We start from the raw sequence: 12,831 nt of genomic DNA, 5'->3' as shown, positions 1-12,831 counted from the left end.
CCTTGCTATTCTCTGGAACTCTGCATTCAGTTGGGTATATCTTCCCCTTTCTCCCTTGCTTTTCGCTTCCCTTCTTTCGTGAGCTACTTGTAAAGCCTCATTAGACAGCCACTTGGCTTTCTTGCATTTCTTTTTCTTTGGGATGGATTGAGTTGCTGCCTCCTGAACAATGTTACGGACCTCCATCCATAGTTCCTCAGGCACTCTGTCTATCAGGTCTAATCCCTTAAATCTATTCCTCACCTATATATTCATAAGGGATATGATTTAGGTCATACCTGAATGGTTTAGTGGTTTTCCCTACGTTCTTCAATTTCAGCCGAAATTTTGCAATAAGATCTGAGCCACAGTCAGCTCCAGGTCTTGTTTTTACTGACTGTATAGAGCTTCTCCATCTTTGGCTGCAAAATACATAATCAATCTGATTTCAGTATTGACCATCTGGTGATGTCTATGTGTAGAGTCGCCTCTTGTGCTGTTGGAACAGAGTGTTTGCTATGATCAGAGTGTTCTCTTGGCAAAACTCTATTAGCCTTTGTCCTGCCTGATTTTGTACACCAAGGCCATGCTTGCCTGTTATCCCAGTTATTTCTTGACTTCCTACTTTAGCATTCCAATCCCCTATGATGAAAAGGACATCTTTTTTTGGTGTTAGTTCTAGAAGGTGTTGTAGGTCTTCATAGAACCGATCAACCTCAGCTTCTTCGGCCTCAGTGGTTGGGGCATAGACTTGAATTACTGTGATGTTGAATGGTTTGCCTTGGATTCGTACTGAGATCATTCTATCGTTTTTGAGATTGTACCCCAATACTCCTTTTCCCACCCTTTTGTTGACTATGAGTGCTACTCCATTCTTCTAAGGGATTCTTGCCCACAGAGGTAGATATGATGGTCACCTGAATTAAATTTGCCCATGTTTGTCCATTTTAGTTCACTGATTCCCAAGATGTCGATGTTCAATCTTGCCATCTCATGTTTGACCACCTCCAGCTTACCTTCGATACCACCCTAATGACAGAAAGCGAAGAGGATCTCAAGAGCCTCTTGTTGAGGGTGAAAGAGGAGAGTGCAAAAGCTGGTTTGAAACTCAACATGAAAAAAACGAAGATCATGGCATCTGGCCCCATCACTTCCTGGCATATGGAAGGGGAAGAAATGGAAGCAGTGACAGATTTTACTTTCTTGGGCTCCAAGATCACCGCAGACGGTGACTGTAGCCATGAAATTAAAAGACGCTTGCTCCTTGGGAGGAAAGCTATGGCCAACCTAGACAGCATAGTAAGAAGCAGAGACATCACCTTGCCGACAAAGGTCCGTCTAATCAAAGCTATGGTTTTCCCAGTAGTAATGTATGGCTGTGAGAGCTGGACTATAAGGAAGGCTGAGCGCCGAAGAATTGATGCTTTCGAACTGTGGTGCTGGAGAAGACTCTTACGAGTCCCCTGGACTGCAAGGAGGTCAAATCAGTCCATCCTAAAGGAAATCAACCCTGACTGCTCATTGGAAGGACAGATACTGAAGCTGAAGCTCCAATATTTTGGCCACCTAATGCGAAGAGAAAACTCCCTGGAAAAGACCCTGATGCTGGGAAAGACTGAAGGCCAAAGGAGAAGGGGACGGCAGAGGATGAGATGGCTAGATAGCATCACGGATGCAATGAATATGAACTTGAGCACGCTCCGGGAGAGAGCGCAGGACAGGAAGGCCTGGCGTGCTATGGTCCATGGGGTCACGAAGAGTCGGACACGACTGAACGACTGAACAACGAACAAGCTTACCTTGATTCATTGATCTTACATTCCAGGTTCCTAAACAGTATTGTTCTTTACAGCATCGGACTTCCTTTCACCAACAGACACACCTACAGCTGAGTGTCCTTTTGGCTTTGGCCCAGCCGCTTCACTCTTTCTGGCGCTACTTGGAAATTCCCTCTTCTCTTCCCCAGTAGCATATTGGACACCTTCCGACCTGAGGGGCCCATCTTCCGGCATCATGTCTTTTAGCCTTGTGACATGTTCCATGGGGTTTTCTTGGCAAGAATACTGGAGTGGGTTGCCATTTCCTTCTCCAGTGTACCACATTTTGTCAGAACTCTCCGCCATGACCTGTCCGTCTTGGGTGGCCCTGCACAGCATAGCTTATGGCTGGCTTCCCTGAGTTACGCAAGCCCCTTCGCCACAACAAGGCAATGATCCATGAAGGGGTACAGCAAGTGTACTATGTCTTAATTTTCTTCTTTGCTCCTGTCTTTCCTTAGGGTAGAATCCCTCTTGCAAGTGTCTGTAATGAAAGATAGATGGTTGAGATCAAACTTACAAATTACTCGAATGTTTTTCAAGTGCCTTGGTTTTTGGTTTCTGTTTTCCAGGCTCCCGCATCGCAAGCTGGCTGCCCAGCTTTTCAGTGGAGGTAATGCATACCACCAATATCCTTGGTATCGCACAGGCAAGCAACTCTCAGCTCAATGCTATGGTAAGCCCAATTAATATTTTGTATACTGCTGTGTTTTTATTCATTTACATAGCATCATCAGTGTACAACAGGGGTGGGGAACCTTTTTCAACCCAAGGGCCAAACCGGTTCTGGGAAAGCATGTTGGGGGCTACATATCAGCAGTTGGGCGATGCTGAATCCCAAAGTGGGCAGGGTCATCCCACTGCTTACACACAACCCCAATGAAGCCCAGACCCTTTGCGCGCTCTCTCCCTCTCTCCTGTATATACACGTGTGCTTGTGCAGACACTCACTCATCATTTCTTGCCTGCTGCAATCATGGCAGCTTCTCACATGGAAAATAAGTGGCCACTGGTTGTAATCATAGCAGACTGCAGTGATGCCAAGATCATACCGCCCGTTATACACCATAGATTGGAGTACTGTGTACAGTTCAAGTCACTGAACCTAAAAAAGGATATTGTGGAGTTGGAAAATGTGCAGAAAAGGGCAACTAAAACGATCAAGGCAGCATCAGGGCTCTCCGCCTCTTCCTACAATTCCCCTATGAGGAAAGGTTTCAACTTCTGGGACTGCTTAGCTTAGCAAAAAGATGAGTGAGGGGAGACATGATAGAAGTGTACAAAATTATGCATGGTGTGGAGAAAATGGATGAGACATTTTTCTCCCTCTCATAATACTAGAACTTGGTCATCCCATGAAGCTGATTGGTGGGAGATTCAGGACAGATAAAGGAAGAACTTCTTCATACAGCGCATAGTTAAACTATGGAATTCATTTCTGCACCATGTAGTAATGGCTACCAATTTGGATAGCTTTAAAAGGGGATTAGACAAATTCATGGAGGAGAAAGCTATCCATGACTACTAGTCTTGATGGCTATAGACTACCTCAGTATCTGAGGCAGTACACCAGTTGCTGGTAAACGTAGGCAGGAGGGTGCTTTTGCGCTCATGTCCTGCTTGTGGGTTTCCGTGGGCAGCTGGTTGGTCACTGTGCGAACAGAATGCTGGACTAGACGGACCTTGGTCTGATCCGGCATCAGGGCTTTTCTTATGTTCTAATATTCTTATGATGTGGAGTGGGAAACATTCCATGAATGTTTTTAAAATTTCCATTTCTAAAAATGCAGTGTTACATAAAAGTAATTGGTGACATAATGAATGAATACAATATCAGTCAGAATAGATGATTTCAGAATTGCAGTTAATTTTTTTTCAGGTAACTCTTTCTATAAAGCACATACACATGAATGAACACATGAATTAGGGCAGCCTTCCCCATCCTGGTGCCCTCCAGATGTTATGAACGCCCAGCATTTGTGACCATTGACCACGCTGGCTGGAGCTGATGGGAATTGAAGTACAAAACATCTGGAGGGCACCGGGCTAGGAAACACTGATTTAGGGCAGGGGTGGGAAGAAGTTAGATCTCCAGCTTTTTGGACTTCAACTCTCAGAAGCCCCTGGCCAGTAGTCAGAATGCTGGGAGTTGAAGCCCCAAACATCTGGAGATATACCTTCTGCCCACTTCTTATTTAGAACATTGGAACATCTTCCAGTTTAAAATTTTCAGGAAAACCATATCACTGGAAAGCTGTGTGAATATTCTTAAGGCCTTGAGGGTGAAGTTCATGTCCTGCAGTGGACCAGTAGGGATGGACGAATTCACCAGGTCCTGCACTGTGCGCCACTCATTGAGCCCCCACTGCCCGTCTGCTGCTGCTTGGCCCGTGGGTGCCGCATGGTTGCCCGATCCCTCGCCGAGCCTCCATTTTACATAAAAATGGCACCTCAGCCTTTTTTATAAATTCTCATCTATGCAAATAGCAGCCATAAAGCAGCCATGTATGCAAGATTACAGGCATAAATGGCCACCTTATGGCCACAGTTTGCACAGATGGGAATTTATGAAAAAGGCCGAGCCACCATTTCGCAGCTCAGTGGGATCAGGGGTCACCACGCTTGCCCAGCTCACCATGCACCGAGCTGGGCAAGCGCGATGATTCGCAGACTGGTGTCTGTGGGGCCAAGCCTGCAATTTCCTGCTGAACCTTGAGCGCCAGCTGGACACCCACGACATCTCTATGGACCAGCCCTCCTCCACCTCTTCCTGCAGATTTACCTTCATGTTTCTGTTTTAATGAGTTCATATGGTCAGTGCACATGAATGATTGTTGCTAGGAAGAAACCACCAATGTGGATGCTTTTGTTCTTTATTAGTGAAAGCTTGAGCTGTTGGAATCGGGGGCTTGGTTACATTAGAGTTTCTATAAGAAGTTTAGTGTGCCACAGTTGGATTCCTAAATTGTAATCATTTAATTATTGCTTTTTCTAGGCACATCAGATTCAGGAGATGTTTCCTCAGGTGCCTTACCACCTCATTCTGCAGGATCTGCAGGTGACACGCTCTGTAGAAATAACAACAGACAACATTTTAGAGGGGCGTATCCAAGTGCCTTTCCCAACACAGGTTGGTTGAACTAAAACACATAATAAGTCTGATATTCATTTCCCAATTCATTTATAATCAGTGTATTTCCAGCAGCAGATATTCACCAGCAGGCATGCTGGTTTTTTCTGCAACGTAAGCATGACATTTGTAGTCCATGTTACTTTGAGTAATACTGATCTATGAACCTTAGTGATGAAAGTTGAAAATCACATTTAAATTCTATTTTAAATCCTATCAGCAGAACTATAGCATGTCAATCTGGAGTCATCTTTTTCTTCAATAGAAGCTGTCTCATAACTGGGCTCCATACTTCTTTTTGTTGACAACACATCACCATCTGCCTTTTTAAAAGCTGTAACCTTAAAGGAATGCTGGGAGTTGTAGAACTTTTTTCTGTCTAAACATGCATAGGATTGCACCTTAACTTAATTTCCCATTGTAGACATGGGAACAATTTTTGCCAGTTTTTTGACTGAAGTATGGTTTGAGAAGTACTTTGCATATTAAGAGTGCTCCCCCCTCCCCCCAAAAGCTACAGTCAATTTAATAGGGTTGAGGGACATGACATGAAACCACAACTTGAATACAGAAGGTGCAAGGATGAATTTTTATCCATTCACTTTCAAGTGATGAAATACTTTCAGCATGTAATCCCCCAAATATATCCAAGAATCAGAGCTGCCATAGGGATGCTTTAACAGTAGATAAAAAAGAATCAGGAGACAGTTTTTTAAAGAAAAACTAGACCTTATGGTTAGAGATATGTTTGAAAACAGGGTAATGTCAACGTTAAAACAAACCAAGGGTCCTGTGGCACGTTAAAGCTGTGACCTAGGCTTAGTAGGCTTTAAAGCAGCCTTCCCTAACCTGGTGCCCTGCAGATGTGTTAGACCACAACTACCAGCAATGGCTGGCTGGGGGATGCTGGGAGTTGTAGTCCAGCACATCTGGAGGAGTTCAGGTTGGGGAAGGTTGTGTTAAAACATCACAAGACATTCTGTTTTTGTTTTGCTACAACAGACTTAACATAGCTACTTCTTGTAAATAGTAAAGGATCACAGAAAGGCAAAGCAAACGCATAGCAATATAGCAGTCTGTTTTAATACCTAGATGCTAATTTTAATACTAAGCTTTGTAGACTTTTTATTTTTATCTTTGTACTTTATTTTAATTGTTGTTATAATGAATTTTATACACCACCCTGTGATTTGGTTATGAAGGGCTATGTCCCCATGTAGGGTACCCTACCCTATGTAGGGTAATGCTTATCTGTTCATAAATGATCTGGAATTAGGAGCAAGCAGTGAAGTGGCTCAGTTTGCCGACGACACCAAATGATTCAGGATGGTTAAAACAAAATGGGATTGTGAAGAGCTCCAAAAAGATCTCTGCAAACTGGGAGAACGGGCATCTAAATGGCAAATATGGTTCAATGTAAGCAAGTGTAAAGTGATGCACATTGGGGCAAAAAATCCCAACTTCAAGTATAGCCTGATGGGATCTGAGCTAGCAGTGTCTGACCAGGAAAGAGATCTTGGGGTTGTGATGGATAGCTCAATGAAGATGTCAGCCCAGTGTGTAGCTGCTGTAAAAAACGCAAATTCCATGTTAGGCATAATTAGAAAAGGGATTGAGAATAAAACTGCCAACATCATACTGTCCCTATACAAATCTATGGTGTGACTGTACTTGTTCAGTTATGGTCACCACACCTAAAAATGTATATATTGTAGAGCTGGGAAAAGGTGCAGAAAACGGCAACTGAAATGATCAAGGGGCTGGAGCATCTCCCCTATGAGAGAAGGTTACAACAGCTGGGATTGTTTAGCTTGGAAAAAAGGAGGGTAAAGGGAGACAGGATGGAGGTCTACAAAATTATGCATGGTGTAGAGAATGTGGATAGGGAGACTTTTTTCTCCCTCTCTCAAACTACTAGAACCTGGGGTCATCCTATGAAGCTGATTGGTAGAAGATTCAGGACAAATAAAAGGAAGGGCTTCTTCACACAGCGCATAGTCAAACGATGGAATTTGCTACCACAAGATGCAGTGATGGCCCCCAATTTGGATGGCTTTAAAAGGGTGTTAGACAAATTCTTGGAGGAAAAGGCTATCAATGGCTCCTAGTCCTGAACCTAGTGCAACCTCCAGTACCAGAGACAGTGAGCCTATGTACACCAGTTGCTGGGGAACATGGGTGGGAGGGTTCTGTTGTGCTCATGTCCTGCTTGTGGGTTCGTGGTTGACAGCTGATTGGCTGCTTGTGAACAGAGTGCTGGACTAGATGGACCCTTGGTCTGATCCAGCAGGGCTCTTAAGGGCGGTATCTAAATATTTTAAAGAAATAAATTAAGTTTGTTTCTTGTATGGCTTTATGTATTGATTTTCAGTAGGAAATCTGAAGCTGAATACTATAATCATATATGAGATCTAGTTTTGAACATGGCGCCATCACTATTTCCACACGATCATAGAGTTGGAAGAGGTCTTGGAGGTCATCCAATCGATGCAGGATCTATAATGCATGATGCAACTACAGCACTTATTAACATTTTTGTTTGCGGCTTTCTTTCCATTTTACATAAATTAATTCAGTTTTATTCATGCCTGCAGCGATCAGATAGCATCAGACCTGCATTGAACAGTCCCCTGGAAAGGCACAACACTGATCAAGAGGATCCTGAAGAGGTCACTCAGGTAACTTGGCACGAGAAAAATGGGTGTATTATAGCAGAAGGGAACTGTGTAGTTAAATGAGCACAGACATCAGCCTAAAGTTCTAGAAAGAGCTCCTGATATGTATCCTTCCTTAGCTTTGTTCCTGGTGAATTTGGAGAATCCATTACAGGCAACATCTGGCTAAAAGTTGTGCACAGGCTGCCGTTGTAAGCATAATTGTCTGTTCTGGGACTGCCTGTGTGGATTTTTACTTGTATTTCTCTTGTGTTTTGTGGGTGGAGGGCTCTAGGGATTTACAGAGAAGATAATAGTGTTCCTTTTAATCCTGTATCCTTGAGCAAAGAGTGTTGGGTATGAAAAGGGATGTGTGTCGGTCCTTGTTCCTCAGTTGGCAGACAGCAGGCCATAACAAGGAATTCTGAGCCTTTCAAACTTCTGATTCTTCTTTGTTTACATTCTTTAAAAATAGTTTTATTACAGAATGTAAAAAACACACAGAAGAAAGTTATAACATAAAGAAGACATAAGGAGCAAGACGTTTTTATTTTGGAACCTGTTCTAGTTCATTATAAACAGTATCCAGTTCTCCACAAATTTGTTTGTGGTTTCTGAACGATTCCTCATAATGTAAATTTAATTTTTACCTAAGTATTATAGGACAAATTCTCTTAAACTCTTCTGACATAGTTAGTGCCTCTACACTTGTCCAGTGAGACATATTTTACTCATCACAAATAACTTCATTATTAACTCTAGATTACTGTTAACAGTCCTTTTCAGATGACATTCCACACAATTATAACATAGGTATGTTATCAAATGACCTGTTGTTATATCATTGACGTATAGAAGTATTTCTCTCTATAATGTCTGCATGGAAAAACCAAAGAAGTTTGGTTTTTCTTTTTCTTCAGTAGTATATTCTTTGGTTTAAGGTTATGTGTGAAAGGGTAACCATCTCTGCCTGGCTTTCCCCTGCATCTCCAACCCAACATACACAAGTATGCCTAAGTATAGCAGTCGTCACAAATTCCCCTCCACACATTCACCACCCAGAAATCCTGGGCTGTCTAAGCTGAGCTGAATGTATCTTATTGATAGTACACAGTCTGCAAATATTGCCACAGTAAATGGAAAGGCCATATCTTTACCAAAAACATTTCCCGGAGAGTAAGAAACATGCGGGGAAACATGCAGGGAGTGAGGCTGCACGCTCTTCTCCCCCCCTTCCCCACCATGTTCATGAATGTATGGAGCGGAATTGGTGAAGGAGGCTCATGTGAGATTTGAACAAGTATGTCCGGCCTTGGAAAACCCATGCAGTGTCAGGGCCAACATTCCTACACAGAAAATAATTGGCTTACAACTTGGCGTGGGTGTGTCCGTGCGTACCTGCATAGGCCAAAGGTAGTCATCTGTCAGGTTTGGGCCCAAGCGCTCTAGTTTGGTTTCAGACTCTGACTCAGATTCGGAGGCAGAGCTAGAAGAATCCCAGCCATGACAGGGAGCGGGGGAGGACATTTCAAAGACTACCCAGGAGTCAGGGATGAACCTTCGCAGGGGCTTATTGAACTCACCCTTTGTCAGAGGGGAGGGAGTACTGGAACTGACAGATGCCAGAATTCGGTGCAGAGTTAAGTGGGCGGAGTTGAAGGGAGGTGGGAGGGAGTACTCCAGATTGGTTGCCCATCAGAAGTTGGGTTAGGAGGACCCTCCCTGAAGGAGGAGCCTGATAAAAGCTTGGGGACGGTGGCTACTGTCTATTTATATCAATATATCGATATGTTGATATAAACCTATATTTATAGATTATATATAAATCTATGTAACGATTATATATAAAGCGAAATCTGTCGATATATCAAACTGTCTATTTTAGTTGACAGGCAATTGCCTTGCTCTGTTTAGCTAATTAGGCTTAATGCTACAGATGTGAAGAGGTGTTAGTAGCTGAATCAAGGATTTGTGGATTGCACAGGGAGTCTCTGTTGCCTCACTACTCAGCAGGAGGGCTTAGCAATCCCTCACAGCATCATGGTGTCTGTGGGCATTAATGTGCCCTTGGACACCTTTCCTGGCACCCACCATGGTGCCCTGGCCCTCCCACTTAAAGAAAAAATTAACACTTTTTCTTACCGGCAGCTGGGATTGCTGTGAGATAGGTTTCTGTTGGTGCTGAAAGCTGTGGGTTCATTGGGTTGGGACTCGGCCCCTATCTCTGCCTTATAGAGGCAGAGTCTTTGGAGCAGTCCTTTGCCATACCTCCCATGGCAGCCATTTTGTAGTGGTGCTCAGGACAGTTTCTAAAATTGCCAGATGTGTCCATGACCCAAAAAGGTTGCCTACCCGTGGGGTAGACCTTCACAGTTTTCTCTGGCAAGTGCGTATTTCTCCATGCACATTGATCCTTTCACATGCTGCTGCTATTTTTCTTGCTGCTGCTTATGAATCTAATTATGATTAATTAGCTATGATTAATAGTTATTAATCATAACTAATTATGAGTTAGTTGATAGAACTGTCTAAGAAACTCTTCATTGCTGAGGAGACTATGATGGCAGAAGTAGCATTTAGCTAAGTAGACCTCTGCCTCGGATGGGTAGCCATGGGCCATGGGCCATGAGCATGAAAGATATCCCCCTCCCCCACCACGATACCTTGGAATATCACGCATGAAGACACAGACACCCTTCACGCACACACGCACACACACACACCTTTCCCCCCCTTACTTTCTGGCACATATTTTTTGCAAAGATATGGACTTTCTGTTTACTTTAGCCATGTTTGCACACCATCTAATTTCAGTAAGACACATTCTGCTCAACTTGGACGCCTCAGTTCTTCCAGTGTGTTTAATTAAATAATGGAAACCTGCGTTCATTCTCCTTTCCATTCCCTCTTGCATGGTAGGCTGAGAGAGTCCCACTGGAGCTCAACGCAAGGCTGGAAGAGATGGCAGAGTTTAATGAGACGGAAGCAGAGTCCATGGAGACTGAGAACTTTGAAGTGAGAGGGAGTCGGTTTTCCAAGTCAGCTGATGAAAGGCAACGGATGTTAGTGCAGAGGAAGGAAGACCTGTTGCAGCAAGCTCGCAGGTGTGTGTACTGCGTGCTCTTTCGGCCTATCATTGTGAGACTGTCCTATCAAAGCCACATTAAACACCAAGAGCCTTCATACAGGCTTTCCTTATTCTTTAAACTTGAAGTCCACATGGATTTTCAGGGGTGTTTGGTGAGGTGTTCCATCTCCAGAGGTGAAAGCACATATTTTTATAAGGCATGAATGGTGGCAAGTGTGTATTTTCTGCCATGGGATACATTAAGCAATTGCTTGGCTGTGTCTGACTTAGCGCCACTTAATGGGATGAAATATTTTGCCATTCCTCTGATATCTGGAACTCCAGGATGAGGAGCAAATCCTGCATTGTTAGCTTCTTTTGGACAAGAAATTAAACCTTCACTGTGACGCTTGAGAGAAGAAAGATAACTATGACTGGTATCTGAGAGTTTCAGTAGTGTGTAGCACTTGATGTATAAAGAACAGTGAGATTTTCTGATACCTGTTAAGAGGACACAATTGGCTAGAAGAGTAACAAAGACTAGAAACAGAGTGGATCGGCTGGTAGCGTAGAAATGGCAAATGTACAAAGCCGCCTCTTACCAAACCCTCCTTGAACTAGAGGCCACTTCGTATGAAATGCTTTGTACTCAGGTGCGTATACACAAGTGAGAAATATGCATGTATATCCGTTGAGTTATATGGGGCGTGCACCGGTGTATATTGTGGCTCTTCCCTTTCTAAAATACGGGCAAGTGTGAGCTCTCTGGTGTTCCTTGTGCATACTTTAAAGGAAAAGCCACAATTTATACATGCATCTGTCCTTCGTAACCCATGCAACGTGTGTATATTTTGTACCTCTGTTACAAGTACAAACTTTCACATGGAATGGCTCAGGAGAGAGAGAAAACAGTACAGAGCAAGTTTCTAGCTCTTATGGTTCTGAAGATATGCTTGAAAATATATGGGCAGTGCCCACTGAAATCTTAGACACTAGTGGGGTGGATCAAGCAGACTTTGACTGGCTCACAGCCCTGTAGAGCTTCTAGCCACATTCCGCCTAGTAAAATCAGGATAAATTATGCAAAATAGTAAACGTCGCAACAAAATGTACAAATGTTCTCAATGCGCTTAATTCATACAGGCCACAAGGTCCAGCTGTTCCTGGTGCAGAATTTGTATTGGGTGCAGAATTTTAATTTGTGATGAGCATGCGCAGCCCTAAATATGCCTTTACTCCTGTCAGTGGGGAAGGGCTGCATGCAAGGCAGGGCAGCCTCTGTAACCAGAGTGAATCTCTCTGTTGCTTTCCCTCCACCCATTCAGTTTTTCTCCCACCAGGCGTTACCTCCACAAAACCTCCGATGACACCGGCTCAGACCTCTCCTTGCAGGCTGAAGGAATGACCTCCGACCCCATTACCTTGCGCCGGAGAATGTTGGCCGCTGCTGCAGAGCGAAGGCTTCAGAAGCAGCACCCGTCTTAACGCTTCCCTTCTCCTCCTGTTCCTTTTCCACACGAGCAATGTTTACGCCATCCTGCGCTCTCCCTGCCAGCGAGGAGGATCTCTTCAGAGCTCAGCAAGCTGTGCTGAGGACCAGTGAGCTGGCTGCATCTTCACTGTATAAAGCATGTGATATCTAATAAGTGTTTGGACAGCTGACAAATTAACCTTCCTTGGGTTTGTTTTTTTTTTTAAGTGACACACATTTCCCCCTTTGCAAACCAAAAATGCAGTCTTTAAAGCCCTGGGCCTGGTCTGCTGCTTAATGTGAGTTGCAGGGGATGGTGGCTGACAAGGGCCATATCCATTCACCTCTCTGATGCAGTGAGCTTGCCGGTCTGTCCCATTTAAGCTTTTTCAAGAGGAAACCAAGTAGGCGAGAAAAGAAAGGTGGTGTTGACAAAAGCACTCTCCTATGTAAGCAAATATCCGGGGTAAACAATTGTATGTCTCAAGAATAAGTGTTTAAATGTTGCGTAGGCCTTTGCAGAGTCTTTTGGAGAAAAGTGGCATTGGAGCATGAAAGTGGAGTGTGCCAACAGGAGGAGACATCTTAGAGTGGAAGATGTTAGAGTTTAGAGAGGTGTTAAGCACAGTGTTACCTCTTCTTGGCCCCAGCACGGACAGCTTGAACAGTCTTGCATTCTTCCTGCCTGGAAGCTGGTTTGTTTGTTTTTTTAT

At 43.8% G+C, this 12,831-nt stretch overlaps 1 protein-coding gene across 1 annotated transcript in view; it reads left to right on the top strand.

The window, feature by feature from the left end:
• The window catches only part of AMFR (autocrine motility factor receptor), a 45,649-nt gene extending 33,334 nt beyond the window's left edge, over window positions 1-12,315 (top strand). Inside the window, exons 10-14 of the mRNA XM_084812111.1 lie at window positions 2,369-2,472; window positions 4,792-4,926; window positions 7,521-7,604; window positions 10,500-10,684; window positions 11,988-12,315. Coding sequence (XP_084668237.1) covers window positions 2,369-2,472; window positions 4,792-4,926; window positions 7,521-7,604; window positions 10,500-10,684; window positions 11,988-12,132 — 653 coding nt within the window. The 3' untranslated portion in view covers window positions 12,133-12,315. The remainder of the gene's footprint in view (window positions 1-2,368; window positions 2,473-4,791; window positions 4,927-7,520; window positions 7,605-10,499; window positions 10,685-11,987) is intronic.
• The last annotated feature ends 516 nt before the right edge of the window (window positions 12,316-12,831 follow it).

This window comes from Heloderma suspectum, chromosome 8 (genome assembly GCF_057233095.1).
Source record: "Heloderma suspectum isolate Gila_16-S chromosome 8, 16-S_ref, whole genome shotgun sequence".
NCBI classification, from domain to species: Eukaryota; Metazoa; Chordata; class Lepidosauria; order Squamata; family Helodermatidae; genus Heloderma; species Heloderma suspectum.
This window is presented reverse-complemented; position numbering and strand designations above follow the sequence as displayed.